The 16533-nt window shown below is 48.4% G+C and overlaps 1 protein-coding gene across 1 annotated transcript; it reads right to left on the bottom strand.

Annotated features, from left to right (window-relative positions):
* Positions 1 to 3679: 3679 nt before the first annotated feature.
* On the bottom strand, positions 3680 to 8127 carry LOC119455004 (uncharacterized). Its single transcript, XM_037716547.2, has 2 exons — positions 7974 to 8127; positions 3680 to 4053 (listed from the first exon to the last, which is right to left on the bottom strand). The coding sequence occupies exons 1-2, from the start codon at positions 7974 to 7976 to the stop codon at positions 3790 to 3792; spliced, it is 267 nt and encodes an 88-aa protein (XP_037572475.1). The 5' UTR covers positions 7977 to 8127; the 3' UTR covers positions 3680 to 3789.
* Between the last annotated feature and the right edge of the window lie 8406 nt (positions 8128 to 16533).

Here is a 16533-nt window from a genome sequence, read left to right as displayed (position 1 = left end):
GCGTGGAACTTGTGTTTCTCGGCACCAGGGGGTGTGGCTGGTCCCACTGACCGACATAGGCGAGTGGCTTGCTGCGGTAAGTCAATATGGCAACAAGAACCTCAGAGCAGCGCCAAGTGATTTCTAGTAAACGTTCGGGACACGTGCGGTAAGTAATATCGATCGTTAAACTAAAACAAAAATTTCGAACCCTCCATGACGGGCTCCATTGTAGCAGCGTTTTATTTGCCTAGAACGTGCTACAAAGGCATTTCGACAGCACTTCTTTCACCATCTACAAGACTGAAATTGAGGTCTTGTTTAATTTGTATTGTTTGAAACTACTGTTTTCCTAATTGATGTACTTGCTTATTGTTTAAACCTCCAGCCATCGGTACATTCCGAGTTGCACATTATTATATTGAAGTGCAGGTCATAAGCATTACAAACTGCACAAACACGGTACACACTATACACAAAAAACGCGTCCTTTATAAGTGACAGTAGCTTCTTTTTTTTGCGTTTTGAGCGTTCTTTGCGGGAGTAGTTGATGAAGACTCAGGATCGGAGTAGAGCGCTAAAATTTGAAAAATCTGTCGCCGCCTTTCTTATCTTAATTTTTGTGCAACTCCCGCCCTGTCGTCTTCTGATGCATCCAGGGCCGATCACACAATGTGATGGCGTAAACGGTTAGATATTGCTGGAGCTAACGTTTTGCCAAAGGATCTGTCTTCGACAGGACGGCCGGTTTATTTGACCAAACGTTGGTTCCGGAGACATGTCTTGTTAAACAGGTATTGGTCGTTTTGTCTCCTTCTTCCTGTGAACCTGTGTCTTGTCTGAAAAGCTCGAATCAGAACTGCTTTAGATACATGTGACGCATTTTCAACGGAATTGTTCACACTCATGCTTCAGATTTTCAAGCAATATATTGGTGTGTACAGTTGACAGTTTAAGATCAAGGCGGGGGAGGTTTAAGCCCTCCGAACAAGACGTCTAAGTACTAATTGCATCTTTTAGCGCATGCTTGAGACACCAATATGTTAAAATATTTCTTCCTTTTCGGCGGAGTGGCGGATGGGCCAATGAAACATTTGATGACATTAGTCCAAGTTAAATGCCCGAGGACTTTTGCCGATGGCCTGGGTGATAAGCGAAGGCCCTCAAAGCGCCGCTGCTTTCTAAGAATTCCTACAAGTCCATGTGCAGTTGCCTAGCGTAAACCGACAGATAAACTACAAAGCGACCAGAACGACCTAATTTTTGCTCTGCAGTAGCTAACTATACAATTGTCACCGTTTCTCTTCGATACTGTGTCCAATCTGCCACAAGTTCAGTCGCATGTGACATTTCGTGGCATTTCCCAATTAGTGTCACGTGCTGTAGTAATCTTCACCGACTTGAAGAGTGTCCACGTTGTCTATAGTCAGCGACAAGCTAAAAATTAGAATTTTATATATAAGCTGTACCACTGAAACACAATTCAGAGGAGCCAGTTTATTAGGTTCGCTAATTTACCTCACGTCAAGCGGTATCGCGCCTTTCAACGAACTTTTTTTTTTCCGTACAGATTGGTCTTTGTGTGACTGGCTTCAGTATGAAACCTGAACGTCTAGTGTCAATTTTATGGGATATCGCTGCTCAGCCCAAAGTAAACATTTGTTTGAAACAACTAGCTTTTATTTTCCGATTAGCCTAGTATTCGCATTAGCACAGCATAATCATTAACCTGTGAGTGGCCTCTAGCTCTCTTTCGGAAGTGAACAGCAGGCGCATTGCGTTTTTGTGTGTCGGACTTGTTTCGGCAACAACTTGCCAATTCCCTCAGTTCCGAGTCACTGAAGTCTCGCAGACTTCTGCGGTTTCCTAATCTAATGACGATATGTTGAAACTACTGCCTCATCCCGGTTACTAGGCCTAGTGAAGCTGTTCAAACCAGCTTTTTGTTCAAGCATTCATTTACAATTGAATTATGGAAAGAAATAAAGTGATTTGAAGCTGCCCTGGTAAATTACGCTTCTGGAATGCCAGAATGATCAATCTTCGCCTTAACTATATGGCTTGACAAGCCACAGAAGACCCAACAATAAAATACATGTGGCTATCCCACATTGAAGTTCCGGCATCGGCTGCCCGTCACATCATGGATTTTAACTGCGTCAGCTTGGAATTAGCTAACTGTTCGTTCATAAGGGCAAAATACATCATAATGAGAACAACCAATGAGTCGACACTGCAAATTTTATGGACCTGAAGATTGACCAGAACATGCGAAAGTATGAAATTCGTGAAGGTTTGGGCGTCCGCACTGCAGTTTGGGTAGAAGCTAAAAAAAATAAGTTGCGCCTACCGCTTCTTCACTAATAATCAAACTTTTTCTGCGATAAGTCAATGCGAAGGGAGCTTTTAAAAAACATTGTGCGAGTCTGGGCAGACTTTGTGGTATGCCCCTTCAACACGGGCAGATTTAGTATCGCTTTGAGCGCGCGCACTTCACCGTGAGTGCTACTCGCACGATGTCAGACCGGAAATGTTTAGTAGCCCTCATTGTGGAACACTCACTTCACTACGTCGAAGCCTCGACAACAGGGATTCAAATATAAATCGTAAAATCGAGCCGATATTCATGCTGTTAGCTCATTAACGGCACAGTGCATGAGCGCTCCCGTTTTAGTTATAGATGTCCTAGTTGTGTGGAGAAGCAAACTTTGCAAGAGTAATCACGCATGTATCATACACCAAATGCACAACTTCCGTTGCGATCAATCCGTTGTTCTTCCATTTCAAGGCACTCTGACAGCACCATCATGTTTAGCACCATCACTTTGTTCTCTGAGTCCTGTAACGCGACTGCACAGGCCTGGTGAGCGACTCCTTCCAGCCTCTCTGAGTTTTAAAGCAACCGCTACCCTACGCAGTCTTGTTTCGAACTTTCTTTTAGACAGGCTTTGAGCTTTCTCAGACAGGCATTCTCAGACAATCAAAGTTTGTCGTTGAGTATCTTGTTATCGTCTCTTTATCTGTCATATGCTGCTTTTTTAACACTGCAGCTTGAGTCATATAAGTGGCATTTGTTTTGTGGTTTGCAGCACTCAACGAGCCCTCCGGCAACTGTCGTGCTAGGCAAGTTTCCTACCATGCTTATAAAACAAGTATGCAGAACCGAGAAAGTGACTGTTGTCCAAATTGATGAGGTTTGATTGCACACGAATGTGTCTAAAGAACCTACTCGTACAGTGGACAACAGCTACTTTTTGTAAACGTGCAATTCTTGCTCTAAACGTTCTTTTCTTTTTTTTTGTAAGTCAGGTATATTCTAGATAAACATTAGGATAAGAAGGGCGTGTTAAATCTTGCACCACGAAAATGCATTGTGTTATGTACAATGAACTGCACGCATCTTGTGAAAAATTGAGTTGCGTCAATTTTCCTCTTTTCTAACATTGTGTGTACCTGTAGTGTATCTGTAGTGTTTGTTACATTCTAAGCTGTGTTTCTCCGTGGTTAGATTTCATGCTTTGAGGATTTATCCTCATTTTATTTCCTAATGTGCTTATTTTGCATTTTTCGGATTCTGCGTGACTTGCGATATACTTTTCTGCTCGATCTTCATCTGGATAGGAGCAGTGGATACCAATTATGGTACCATAATCTGCTTAACTTATGTATGTCAATGTAAAGAAGACAACATCACAAGTAGTTGCATGGTTTTCTGATTTTTTTTTCAACAAGAACAACAGATGTGACGAAAATGTACAAGCCGCACACGCGGTGGTGTCTGCGCGCGCCTGCCCCATGCAAGCGGGGCGTTTATCCGTGCCATCCCTTTCCGCCGCCGTATCCTCCGCCGCCGTATCCTCCACGGAATCCTCCGCCGTATCCTCCACCGCCGTATCCTCCACGGAATCCACCGCCGTATCCTCCTCCGCCGTATCCTCCACGGTATCCACCACCCCCGAAGCCTCCGTAGCCGCCTCCAAAGCCGCCTCGTCCGTAGCCACCGCCACCGCCGAAGATTCCAGCGTACGCCACGGCAGCAATGGCCAGGAGTAGGAGCGCAATGCACACGGACTTCTGCAAAAAATACATCGAGAACAAGAAATCACTTACAATTGGGGCTAAAGTAGGTTAAGAAAGAGTAGAAGACGCAGAAAAAAGTTTGAGTAGGGCCTAATATTGGGCTCGTTCATATCCGGCCGAGTTAAATACAACTGGCAATCACGAAAAGACACACCAGAGCTCCGTCGTGCTTCCCTGATGCGTCGTGTTGTAGTGGGCCGTCGTAGTTCGCGCATTACATGATAAATAACATTACTGCCCACCACACGTTATTTAGTGATTAAAGGGAATACGCCGTAACTGGAGGTGCCGTCCCAATGTGTATCAGGCGTCGCAGTCAAAGAGTGAACTTGCTTCAAGCGACTTCTCGAGCTTCTAGCGATGAATAGATGCCTAGGCATGCCCCTTCGCCGGTACCTTTTTCCATTTGGAAAATATGCAGAAAGGGCAACATATTTCGAAGCAGTATGATAACGTATACCCCTTTAGCGCTGGCCCAACTTTGGCCGATGGTGCTTGGAAGATGTTCCAGAACAAATCGTTTCAGTGCATTCTGACACATTTGGTGTAGTTGGTGCTGGACTTCTTAGTGCGGTTTCCGTTTATCTCTCTAGCGCTTCTGTTACTGTGCTTTGTCATCTGCTGTCGTTTCCGCTGCTCTCTCGATATCCTGCCTTTCAAAGAGGCAGCCGCTGTGTCCCTCTTTCAGATGCAGTAATACCCTCCCCCCCCCCCCCCCCACACACACACACAATCACTCATAAATTTTTTCGTGCTTGTTATCACAATTACAGCAATAAAGACACGCTAAAAGAAGACAAGAGATACAGCAAGCTCAGTACAATGCCATATTATGTATGCACTGTCCGACGGCTTCGCGATATCAGTTGTTTAATAGTAGGATACAAAGGCACTTGGCCTCCCTCGCATATGTAAATCCCCGATCGAAGACCATGCACGGCACCACCGGTAATGCGCCCTAATTGTTCGCTCCGTATCCGCATATGTCCGCAATTAGGTGAGTGGCAGTTCTTAACCCTGAGAAGAAGTCCTCGAGATAGTGAGCAGAAATGACCGACTACGCTCCTACGTATACAAGTGATCGCGGCTTGATATTGTTCCCGACGAAGTAGGCTGGATTGTGTCTCCTTTAGTTGTCTGTCCCCTTGCGAGAAATGCATCGCCTTCAAATCCTACTTGATCGAATGTGCCCTTTAACCATAACCACCTTCACATTTATTGCGTCCACTACGGGATGACATCTACTTCGCCTCTCCGATGCCTACACATTTTTACAAACATATTAATTTATGTTCAGAGGATGAAGAACTAATATTTTTCAGTGTAGCCTAAATCTCAGATAACACATCGACGTTTCTGACAATTTCTTCCATGTTCTACCCATAGGCATTCCAACGGGGGAAAGTAGTTTATTAGATGAAACTTAGAGCACGAAGCGACTATCTGACTTTTTTTTCCTAATTGTAGTCTACATTTTCTCAGTAGAATGGCGTTCTAATGCGATACCGGCTTCTTAGAAGGATCTCAGCAAAAAATGAAAAGCTTGGGCGATGACAAATCGTGACCTATTCCACGTTGTAGTTACTACTTAACAACGTAGTTAAAGCGGCAGTTATCTAACGGGACTCAGATTGTGTTATACGTGCCAGCGGATACCAGGGAACTGCGTCGTCGCCAACTGCAAGGTTCGCCTCTACGCATAGAAGGTCGCCACGCCGGAGAGCCCCATGCCAACACAAACTATCACTCGCGGCCAAGGGATTGATCAAAGTCGAGTTCCGATTGCGCAGCTGGACAAAAGCATCCCCGATGTCACTACTGTCACAACCAAGAAAGCCATGACAGAAACAACGTTGGAGAACGACATAAGCCTGCACCGCGGCTCCCTCAGACTAAAATATTCCAACCGGACTATCCCCGATGGAACCAATGCCAGCGCCCCTTCGATCTCTGCTGTCACATCCGTTCGGCCAGCGCGTCACACAAAGAAGAGAGGCCCCCTCCTTCTCAAGACCCCTCCGTATTTTCTCTCTCTCTATTTTCTTCATCTAGACATCAAACAGTTCGCATGCGCGCAGGAAACTAGAGCCATGACGTAGGGCGCCCGAACAGACAGACCCTTGCCGTTGTTTTATGAGGGCACGTGTTCTGGTTATAAAAAGCTGCATAACGCCCGCCCACTCGTCCGTCCGCCGTTGCAGCCATTCGCCTGCCACCCCCACCCCCTTGCCCGCCGCACAAGAATCACATCGCGGCGTTTTGCGTTGCGGAGTTGCCGCGGAACGGAAATACGAGAGAAATAAGCTCGCGCTTTCCTAGCATTCGCCCTTTCAGTTCCTGATTTTAGCTTGCTCGCACTTTTTGTTAAAGCTGTTTATGGCAGCCCTGCAGCGCTGGTGTTTGTAGTACGGGTCGCTGTCTGCTTTGTTTCCAAGAAGGCTGCAGCGGTGCCGCCGCAACCGGACGAAAAATGAATAAATGTCGTCGTAGGAGGGCACGAAGCAAGAACAACGCCGAGGGGATCCGGTCGGTATTTTCTCGGAAGAGATGCCTATAGATGGAACGAAAGACGTAGCGGAGCGCGTTGCCCATGCATCCGGCGTCTCGTGGCCTTTTGGTTCGCTTGCTCTCCCACGATCGAAGCGCCCGCCTACGCCCGTATCGCGTGTCTGGTCTGGCCAAGTAAAAATCGGGGGGCCGAGAGCGGAAAATAGCATCGCACGACGCGCGTTCTTTGAAAAATGCGAGGCGCGGGCGGAGCAAAAGTAAGTTATTGTTCAATTTCGGAATGGCTCGCTCGGGGGAATCCTTTTACCATTGTCGTAAACAGCTACGCAAACAAGTTGCGCGAACGCGGTTAACGTGTTTTCTCAAGGACCGAAAACCAGGAAAGCGAAAAATCGACAGCCGGTCGTGGCCACTACGGGATATACTGCGTGCGCAATCCAAACTGTTGTTTCCCTGTGCTTCTTTCAATAAGAATGAGCGAGCCTGAAGAAAGCAAACAGCTAGAAGGTCCCCAGTCTGCAGTGGTCTCTCTGGGCTCGCTGGCAAATACAACGTAAGCGAAATTTGAAGATGTATCGCCACGGGTACCCCGCGTACCTTATGTATGCTGTGTAATTGTAGCGGATGTTGCTAGGCCATTTGCAGGCAGACCAAAGACTAAACATTGTCCAAAAGAACTTTCGTTAAAACGTAGTTCTGTAGAACACCGCGATACTCTGCGGAGGGAGCGGTTGTCGGCTCCCCAGTATGTTCTTCACGTTCGTCACTCCTCAGTTCGTGAATATATTAAAGGCTCTGGGCGCCTATCTTCGGAGAGCGTTAGGCCAGGATGCTTGTCAGCAATATAAGGTGGGGGCGGTCATGCGAGTCCCGTGACATTCATTCGTAAAAATAGTCGCCTTTACAACTGCAGAGCCTGTAGAATATATGATTGGCTATCACGAAAGTAGGCGCTCGTTATGCCTGACAAGCACAACACACAGATGACCTGCCCGCGAGTTGAAGTAACCTCATACTGTTATTTAATTTCACGCCCAGTGATAGCGATCGTAAATACGAAGTTTTTGCTACTCGGTTACTGGAAATTCCAACAAAAGAGCGCAATCTAAAGGCCCTTATTCCCTACTGGTGACCGACCGCGGTATTGCTAAGTCACCTGTGACTCAGATCAGCCACGTAAGTCAATCGGTGCAACTTAGGAGGCGGAATTCATGACGGTACACTGTAGTACACTACCAACCGGCCCTTAACATGCATCAAGCGGTTAAGCTTCCGCTTAAAACGGTGTGCGTTTTACACAATGCTAAACAGCGACAAGGCGAAAAGCATGCCTGGCGAGACGCGTCGTCTCGACGACGGATCCTACAAGACAAGCAGAAGCGCTAGACAAGCGACGCTGGACGTACCATGGTGAAGATATCTTGTCGAGTCACAGACAAAAGTGGACGCAACTGTACTCCTTCGAGGTGCGCCTGCGATCTGCGTCTGAACACACACTAACCAAGCCTTTTTATACTAGCGGTGGCCAAAGCAGTGCCGTTATGGCCCCCATAGGCGTGGTCTGTGCACCATGACGTGGGCACCACTTTGGCCAGTTCGAACACAAAAGCCTCGAGAGAGGGTTTGAGTAAGCGAGTGGTTCGGCCTCACCGTACGGGCTGGAGAAGCACGTGGCGGCCGTTGCGGAGGCGAGGAGCTCCTAACTGGGCCTTGACAGCTCTCTGACCGACTTGGCAGAGGAGAAAAAAAATAGACAAAAAAATGCGCAACGCCGGTAGACGAACCCGCCACAAAGGACGCAACTTCCCACCTCCCTCGCCTTTCGTTCTCACCCAGGCGTCTCGCCGCACGAAATTGACAAACCCTTCTCGCAGCGAGCCCACTGTGCAGCTGCCGAAACGGGGCAATTTCGCCTTCCCGGATAACGCGTTGCTCGGCCCCGGAGACAGTAAGTGAGAAAGTAAACAAGTCCTCGCGATCCTTGATTCAGATCCGGCGAGACCACGATCGCAATGCTGCCCGAGTTCCCGATGAAAAACATTGCGACGCCTTTGACTCGTGGAACCGTGAATGAGGAGAGGAAAGGGGGGGGGGGGGGAGGAGGGGTCCGGTTTTTCTTAACCCACTTGCCACGTTATGTGGATCAAAGTCAAGCTTTCGCATGCATGCATGCATGTAAGCTCGCGCTGCGACTCACGCGGTCCCCATCTTAATTCGAGATCGCGCTCTCCAACTCCGCTCGCGTGTGTCTCTTTGCTTTTCTTTTGTCTGAAGTCGACAACCTTCGCGCGTTTCGGAAAGGGGGTCCGCAGCGTCTTGAGCGGGCCCGGTTGCGTGCGCCCATGATGTATGGGCTTTAAAAGCCGTGCTTGTAAAAGGCCGCCGCCGCCGCATCGCGAGGAGGGGGGAGGGCAATAGACGATAAGCGAAGTGCACCGCTTACCCCCCTCCCCCCCTCCCCCGATCGCCCTTACCGACGACGGAGAGACGATCGACCTTGCCTGCCTCGTCTGCGGCTCTTTGTAATTACCTTTTCCTTCATCCGTCGTCCAGCGCGCGACTCTCGGAGGGGCATTAACGTTGAGGCCCCGCGGTAATTGCACACCACGACTCAGCCGTGCTTGCGTACTCTCCGGCTCGGAAGAAAAAAAAAAGCAGGGACCTTGGGGCATCTCGGAGGCGAAGCGGGAAGAGTTTTTCCCTCCCCCGCCGCGAAAGCATAATCTCATTCTCACTGAGATACAACACGTGGCGAGGGTCCGCCGACGAGTCATATGCGCGCATATACTGTGCACCTCTCCGCGCGCCGTATCATTATCATACGTCGTGACGCGCTCATGGTCCGGTACGCTCTCGGAGGGGGCAAGGACTGGAGCTTCGTCGCAGGCTATAAAAGTTCGAAGCCGGAGACCGGTGGGCCCCAGAGGGAAGGACCCCGTGAAAAGCAGAAGAGACGTACGGCGCAGCGTGAAATCGTGCCCCGCTTAAGTTAAGGTGTTCCGCGAGGGGTCTTCGGGCGTGCAGATGCATTTCGCGCGCGCGCTTATTTGCATGGCCCCGACAGGAAAGAGCGGAAGATTTAGCTGCGCGTATCCGAAGCCAAAGCTGCTGGCTGTAGTCGTCCATATCGATCAATGGAGCCCCCCTTTCTTCAGTTTGCTCCCCATCTATTACACCTGCCATAAAGTCCTGGCTTACCCCTCTGTGTCGCTGTGTACACGTGCGCCGCAGCTGCCTGTCTTCCAATTTGCTGCTAACGATATAGCAAACACGATCTGCATACGCCGTATTTCTAACCGACACCGCATCTTATTTTTCGTCTGCTACAGTTCCCTGTCTAAAGTCGTAGTCTTTGTTCTTTTGTTCACCGTTCCCGTCTTTTTGTACGACGGTGGCTAAATAATTGCCTGAGAATATCTTGTAGCATAGACGAAGATTGCGCGCTACTCGCACCTGAACGTAGATTTCTGATGCCATCAGTATCCTAGATTAATCTAGAAGTGAGACTGAAATAAAAGACTAAATTCATTTAAACCGACGCAGATATTACTGCAAATCGCCATTTGCATTGAGAAAAAATATTGCCGTAAATTAGAGATGGCCGAATATTAACTTTTTCGAATCTGAATCGAATGCGAATGGTAAGTATCGAACATCGAATCGAAAATCGAAAAGTGACACGCACGCGCATATATATTTACAGCATAAATATTTCTTTCCGTGTAATTAAGTATAACGCTTCTACGGATTAGTGCAAAACACAGCTAACCGCGAGGGACAATTTAGTCGTTTTAAACACGACATCACTAATGTCATTTTTAGAAAAGCTGGCCGCATAGCCTATCAACAACATTAAAGCCTGGTCAGACACAAGTTCTTCAAGCAAAAATGGCTGCTGTAAGACTCATCGTGTTCTCGTGTTTCTCATCGTCTTGAGTTTCCATCTCGCGCATTCCCCGTGTTCCTGACGTATGACTAGGTTTTTAAAGAGAACCCTAAATAAATGGTTGCCGAATAAAGTTAAAAAGTTGTCGAAAAAAGCTACTCATTCGCTGTAGACACACATAAAGGTGCCTGATGGAAGGAAAACATCACAGCTTTAGGCGTAAACGAATAAACTGCTACAATGGCTGTACTGCCACAGAGACAAAGGACAGAATGCAAGCGAAAATCATTAGTTGCCATGTAGGCTTCTGCTACGAAATCATAAACAAACCTTGCATTTCCCATTTTGTTTCTGCATTGCTGCTAGAACTTTTGTCGTCTCGCATCTGATTATTTCCGATATTTGTTTACCAAACAGAAAGCAGTAATCAGACCTTAAGGTTCCGCTGCTGCGAAATATTTTGATAGAGTGGAATATTCGAAAATGCCGAATAGTTTCTCTCCGAATACGAATAGTTATGGTGAATTATTTGATTCGTATTTTGAACTTCGAATATTCACCCACCACTAATTATTTTTGGTCCGTCTCGTTTTTCTCTTCCTCAATTTCCAAAAGATATGCAATTGTACTTTACACCCAACTGAACACGTCTTGTTAAAAGGTCAGTTTCATCTACCGGCCTTCTTTTTTTACAGCGTAAGCTGTTATGGGCTCATTCCAATAGCCGTTTCGGGTCGCGATGATGCCGCCGCCGGCGGCGTCCGTCGCGTAACCGCTATCGCCGGAAACGCGAAAAAAGTACCCGATTTCCGCCGGGATCGCACCCGCGCCCGCTCCGAGGGAGCCGAATACTCCACCACTGGGCTTCTTCGATTTTCGGAGTTCTGGCCGCCCGCTGGCAGCCAGACGGCAGCCAGATAGTTCCGGCTATGATAGGAAGTCGCGTGGGCTGGGATCCAAAGACAACCCGGAGCTGCCCGAAGTTTGCAAAATCGAACGCCGGGACAGCGCTGGCCGCAGGATAAACCTAAACATGCTACCCGCATGACAGTGACCGGCGTGGGCGGCGCGCGCGCGGCGTAGTCGGCCCATTTCTTGCGTTGCCACCGTGAAAATATACAGCTGTATTCGGGGAAACGATAATCTTTTGCGAGATTTCGCGCGACTGGGCATCTCGCTTTGCACAGCGTAACAAACGGCCTGTGACGCGTCCGATGCCAAGACGCAAAATCGCACGTAAATAATCGCGAAATAGCGATCGCTCGAGGATGCCTCGAGGAGGTCGGCCACCGGCGACATTTGAAGTCATTTGACAAGACACGAAAAAAGCGGGTACGGCATAACACGTAAAATTTCGTGCCCATCGACATGCTTGAATTCGATTTCAGAAAGTTTATTTCGGTTGATAGTGCTCCTTTCAATTCTGCTCCTGTGCTGAAGGAGCTGGGGCTGCGGCTGGCGCATGAAAATGCACGCCACCTGTGACCAGCGAAAAAGCTTTACACGAAAAACAGTATTGGTTGATCATGAGAGTAATAATTAACCTAATATACGTGTGGTCACTATTAATCTCAACCAGTGTATTCCTTTAACATCAACGGCGGTTTAGAGCTGCCACCAAAGCATACGACGGAGAGACGGAGCGAACATGGGCTATAGCTGCGACGCCTTCGCTATATAACTGCAGAAAAAAGATATCGCCGCATATACGCGAGCGATGTGAATTAAAAGGGTTACCACTAGAGAAAGAATGAACCGAAAAGGCACCGCGATGTGTGGGAATTGAGCGTCTACAACTTCGCGAACAACTTACGCGGAACACGATGAAAATACCATGCAAGCATAATCGACCAGCGCCCGCGGTGACAGCGCCGCGCGCGCTGTTTACGCGGGGAAGAAGCATTCATGGCACACACACACAAAAGAATGCTTCAAATGGTTCGCCTACGCTCGTATGGCACCGCCTCGCAAGGCGGAACGGTGCGTTAGAACCCTCGTAAGATAACGCTAGAAGCAACGCAATCAGCGATCCACGCACCGCGCCGACGAGTACGCGAGACGAAGTCCAAAACCACAACAGCCGGGGCGGCGCGCGCTAGCGTTCGACGCAAGCCAGTTGGCTGAGCGAGGTAAAAGTACTCAAGCGCCCGCGCTGCAATCCGTCAAGTCCCCACAAAGATGGCGGCGAGCGCTCATCGCCTCTTTTTGTCGTCTGCTAGCCACAGAACTTCCAGAGAGCAGCCAGAACAAAATCGTCCTGGCAGGTTCTGGCAGCCCGCGGGTATATCCCGAACCGTCCAGCCCGAGAAAAACGAACTCGCGGCGGAAGCGCGTCACGCGGTGGCGGAGCAACCCGAGAAAAACGAAGGCGCTCTGGCTGGCTCTGGCAGCCCGCGGGTAGCGAGAAGTGAAAAATCGAAGAAGCCCAGTGAGCCACGCAAGCGCTTGCTGGTGGTCAGCGGAAACATGCTTTAAAACGCTCCCAAGCACGCAGGGTGAGACGACTCGAGCCTCCGCCAGTATGGTGGCGCCATCTAGGTAAGGTTCCTGCAAACATGGCGTGCCCGACATGTAAGTTGCAGTTGTAAGGCTTGAACGGGCTCAGCAGACTGCTGTGCAGAGAGCATTAGAAGCCGCAGCTCGCCGACAACGCCGGGCGCACAGTTGAGATCGTTCTCGTCAAAACGAGGCGAACAGACTGCCGCGAAGACGCTCTTGTGTGTGGTGCCCAAATTGGAGCTACTCTTGAGCCGCTCCACCAGCTTACGCTGTGACTGTGCTGCGTGTGCCGCGCAGGCCTGTGACTTTTTCTCTCTCGCTTCCTTTGTTTTCTTTTTTTTTCTTTTTTAGGGTGTTCCAACCTCTATTTCTCTTATTTACTGCTTTGTGGGACGATCGGCCCGCTCAGTGCTGCTTGCATGTTTGGTTCCGTTTCCATTTTTGTCATCCCTGCTTCTAAACCAGCAACTGCTTGCCTACCTGTTGCATCTTTATAGCAACTAAACACCACCCAACCCATATATTTTAACGCGACAGCGTTAAGGGCCCCGTGTCGCAGAAAACCCGGCGTCGTCAACCGGCGTCCTCGTGCAATGTCGGCGGGTGGCAGAGAAAATCATCCCAAACCACGCAGACCGTCCGAATATATTTAGGTACATGTATATGCCACACTTTCTTATATGACATGCGGTATATGCGGGTTATATTGCACACCATTCTATCATTATTGTTGCTCATAGCTTGTATTGCATTCTTGGCAAAGCTATTCCTCGGAATTTTGAGAATGACAATCCACAAACAAATGTCATGAAACAAAACACCCACAGTGCATGCCTTTTATGTTAAATCTTCTCAGACTGAAATATTAGAAGGACGAAACAAAAACGGTAACATGAAAATTCTGCAATTTTGGGGGGAACGCGGCTGCACAATACTCCGGGATCGCCCCACGCCAGAGGCCGCGTTTCTACCAGAAAGCTCGCCTTCGTGCATAGCGTTCGCCGCGAGTGTTTCCCGGTAGCCATTACGGTTGCTTAAGCTGCAGTTGTCGGGAAGCGTGTGAAGCAGTCAGGGATCTTTGAATGCTATCACGTTCCACTCTTAAAAGCGAAGCTTCAGCGTCCTCCAAATTTTTCATAGGTTCATCTCAGCTGACCACCACAATGTTTTAGGAGCGAAACTCCTTATAGCGGCACCCGTTCCGTCCCCGTCGTCGTAGTAGTAGTGTGTAACCAGTCTGAGAAAAATGAGAAAAAAAATTCCGAAGTTGTGTCCGTAGCGCGGAATCAACCAGGGACCCCTCGCTTCCGAGCGCGCGACGTACAACGCCAGAAGCGCACATAGACACACGCACCACGATGGCAATAAATACCCAACATTAACGAAAGGCCGCGTTATAACGGTTTGTGCTACACGGCCCGTGTAAAAGCTGGTGTAACGCTGTGGCCTCTCCGCCTTACCTTCAAGCGTTTCGAACGCGCTGCCCAAGGCGGTTGGAGGGCGTTTATGAATACGGGGGGTATACTCTCTCAGCCGTCATGTGATGGCTTTCCGGCTTAAATGGCTGCGTATACTAGAGTACTGCACGTGCGTTTGTGCTAATGATGATTCCTCCGATGCCCACTCATCATCATTTACCCGTATATGCTGTGATCAAACGTGAGATTGTTATAGGACATTAAAGAACTAAAGAAACTTGGAGGGCGCTTAAGCTTTGCTTATAAGAGTGGAATGCGATGGTATTCAAAGATCCCTGATTGCTTCTCACGCTTCCTGGCAACTGCAACTTATCTAACCGTATCATTTACCTGGAAACGCTGGCGACGAACGCTATGCACGAAGGAGAGCTTTCTGATTCTTTTGTTTCTCCCCCTCCCCCTTTTTTCTTTTTTCTTTTCTTTCGAACAATGTTACATCCGCGCACTCCGCGTACTGGCTGATTCCTCTCCTCCCCTCTTGTGGGTGAGAAAGAGCGAGCTACACGTACATAAACAACGCTGCTAAGGAAAGCAGTTGCTACCCTGACGAAGACGAGTCCTCTTGTCGAAACGTCGCAACGTTGCATTCAGTGACATTCCTTGTTCTACCACGGTTAGTCAGTTGTCAGTGGAAGTTTAGTAGCAGCGGTGGCAGGGGTATACGCACCAACATGTAAACGTTCCCAGAATTTCGACAAAAGTCGACGACGATAAGACACTCTGCAGTCCGACGCACCGATGTAATCAACAGTGCCAGCAGAGTTCCACGAGCTGAAAAGCCGGTGCAGTGTGGCCACATTCTTCAGGCGAAAGCCTTAGGTGTCTATGTTGGCGGTGCCCTTGGCAGTGACCTTGACGAAATTGTGCGGTGACGAGAATGAGCGACGCCGCAGAAAAATGCTCGGACTGACGTCACATTTCTCAGGGAGGTTCCTGTAGACAAAGTAAATTAGCGGCTTTGAAAAGAAAATTTTTTGCATTTCGGTCTGGGTGAGAATCCAACCGGGGCCTCCGACGTGCCAGGCGAGCCCGCTCCCTCGAAGCCACGGCTGCTCCACTGTTCTGGCTTACTAAATGTGTGCCTAGTGTGTGCGTGCTTACACACGTCACGTCGCAGCCATCTCGCTGACTAAAAGTGTGGCCTAGTGCGTGCATGCACTAACATGCTGCACTTTAGGTACTACGTTAAGTGTTCATATGCGGCGTTCAGGAGGTCGTCTTAGTGCCACATGTTTACTTGCCACTGCGGCTCGTTGTGTCTTGCAAGAAGTCTAACTTAATTGCATAACTTGATACGTTACCAATATGTCGTACAAAGAAGTGTAAGCCCGATTGTATAGCTTCATTCGTTACCAAACGGGAACCAGGCTTTCGCCTTCTTGTGTTACAGAGTGTAAGACCTGCCGTAATTTTTACATGAATGTACTGCGCGTGCTCGTCGGAAAGGATTGGTATACAGGCTACTACGCGCAGCGGCGAAGCCCGCACTGTCGCCCGTTGCCATATGACAAATACATGGGTCGTATACGCATGGTTGACAATAGCGCATGCCGCTGCAGCAGTATACTTCGGTTTAATAGGGTAGTAAAAGAATGGGATAACCATGGCAGCCATGGCAGCTCAATTCGTAGCGCAAAGGTTTCTCAATGATGAAAACTAAGCCTCTCAAAACACTCTTGAAGTTTACATTATTTGCCTAAAGTAAGTAAAACGTTCAAACAGAGCGCGAAGGGAGCGCAACAATGCAAGTTGCATTTACGCTTCAACACTTTCTGTCGAATCAAATCTAATAGACATATATATATATATATATATATATATATATATATATACATATATATATATATTTAGAAGAGGTTTATTCACTCAAGGACGCTACGAGTTCAAGGAAATATATATAACTTTTCGACGCCATAATTTCGAGGAGACACAGCCAGAGAGCCACGAGTTGGCTTGGCAAAGGAATGTGGTCTGTAGCACAAGGCATAGAGAGGAAAGAGAACATAGCAAACATCGCCAACATCTCCATTCAAACTTTTCTTACTGTATCAATACCAACCCTGTGTCTCTAGTTACTGTAGTTACTGGATGACACCAGTTTCG

This window comes from Dermacentor silvarum, chromosome 6, assembly GCF_013339745.2.
Source record: "Dermacentor silvarum isolate Dsil-2018 chromosome 6, BIME_Dsil_1.4, whole genome shotgun sequence".
NCBI lineage: Eukaryota > Metazoa > Arthropoda > Arachnida > Ixodida > Ixodidae > Dermacentor > Dermacentor silvarum.
Note: the sequence above shows the minus strand (reverse complement) of the source record. Positions and strands in the feature narration are given on the sequence as shown.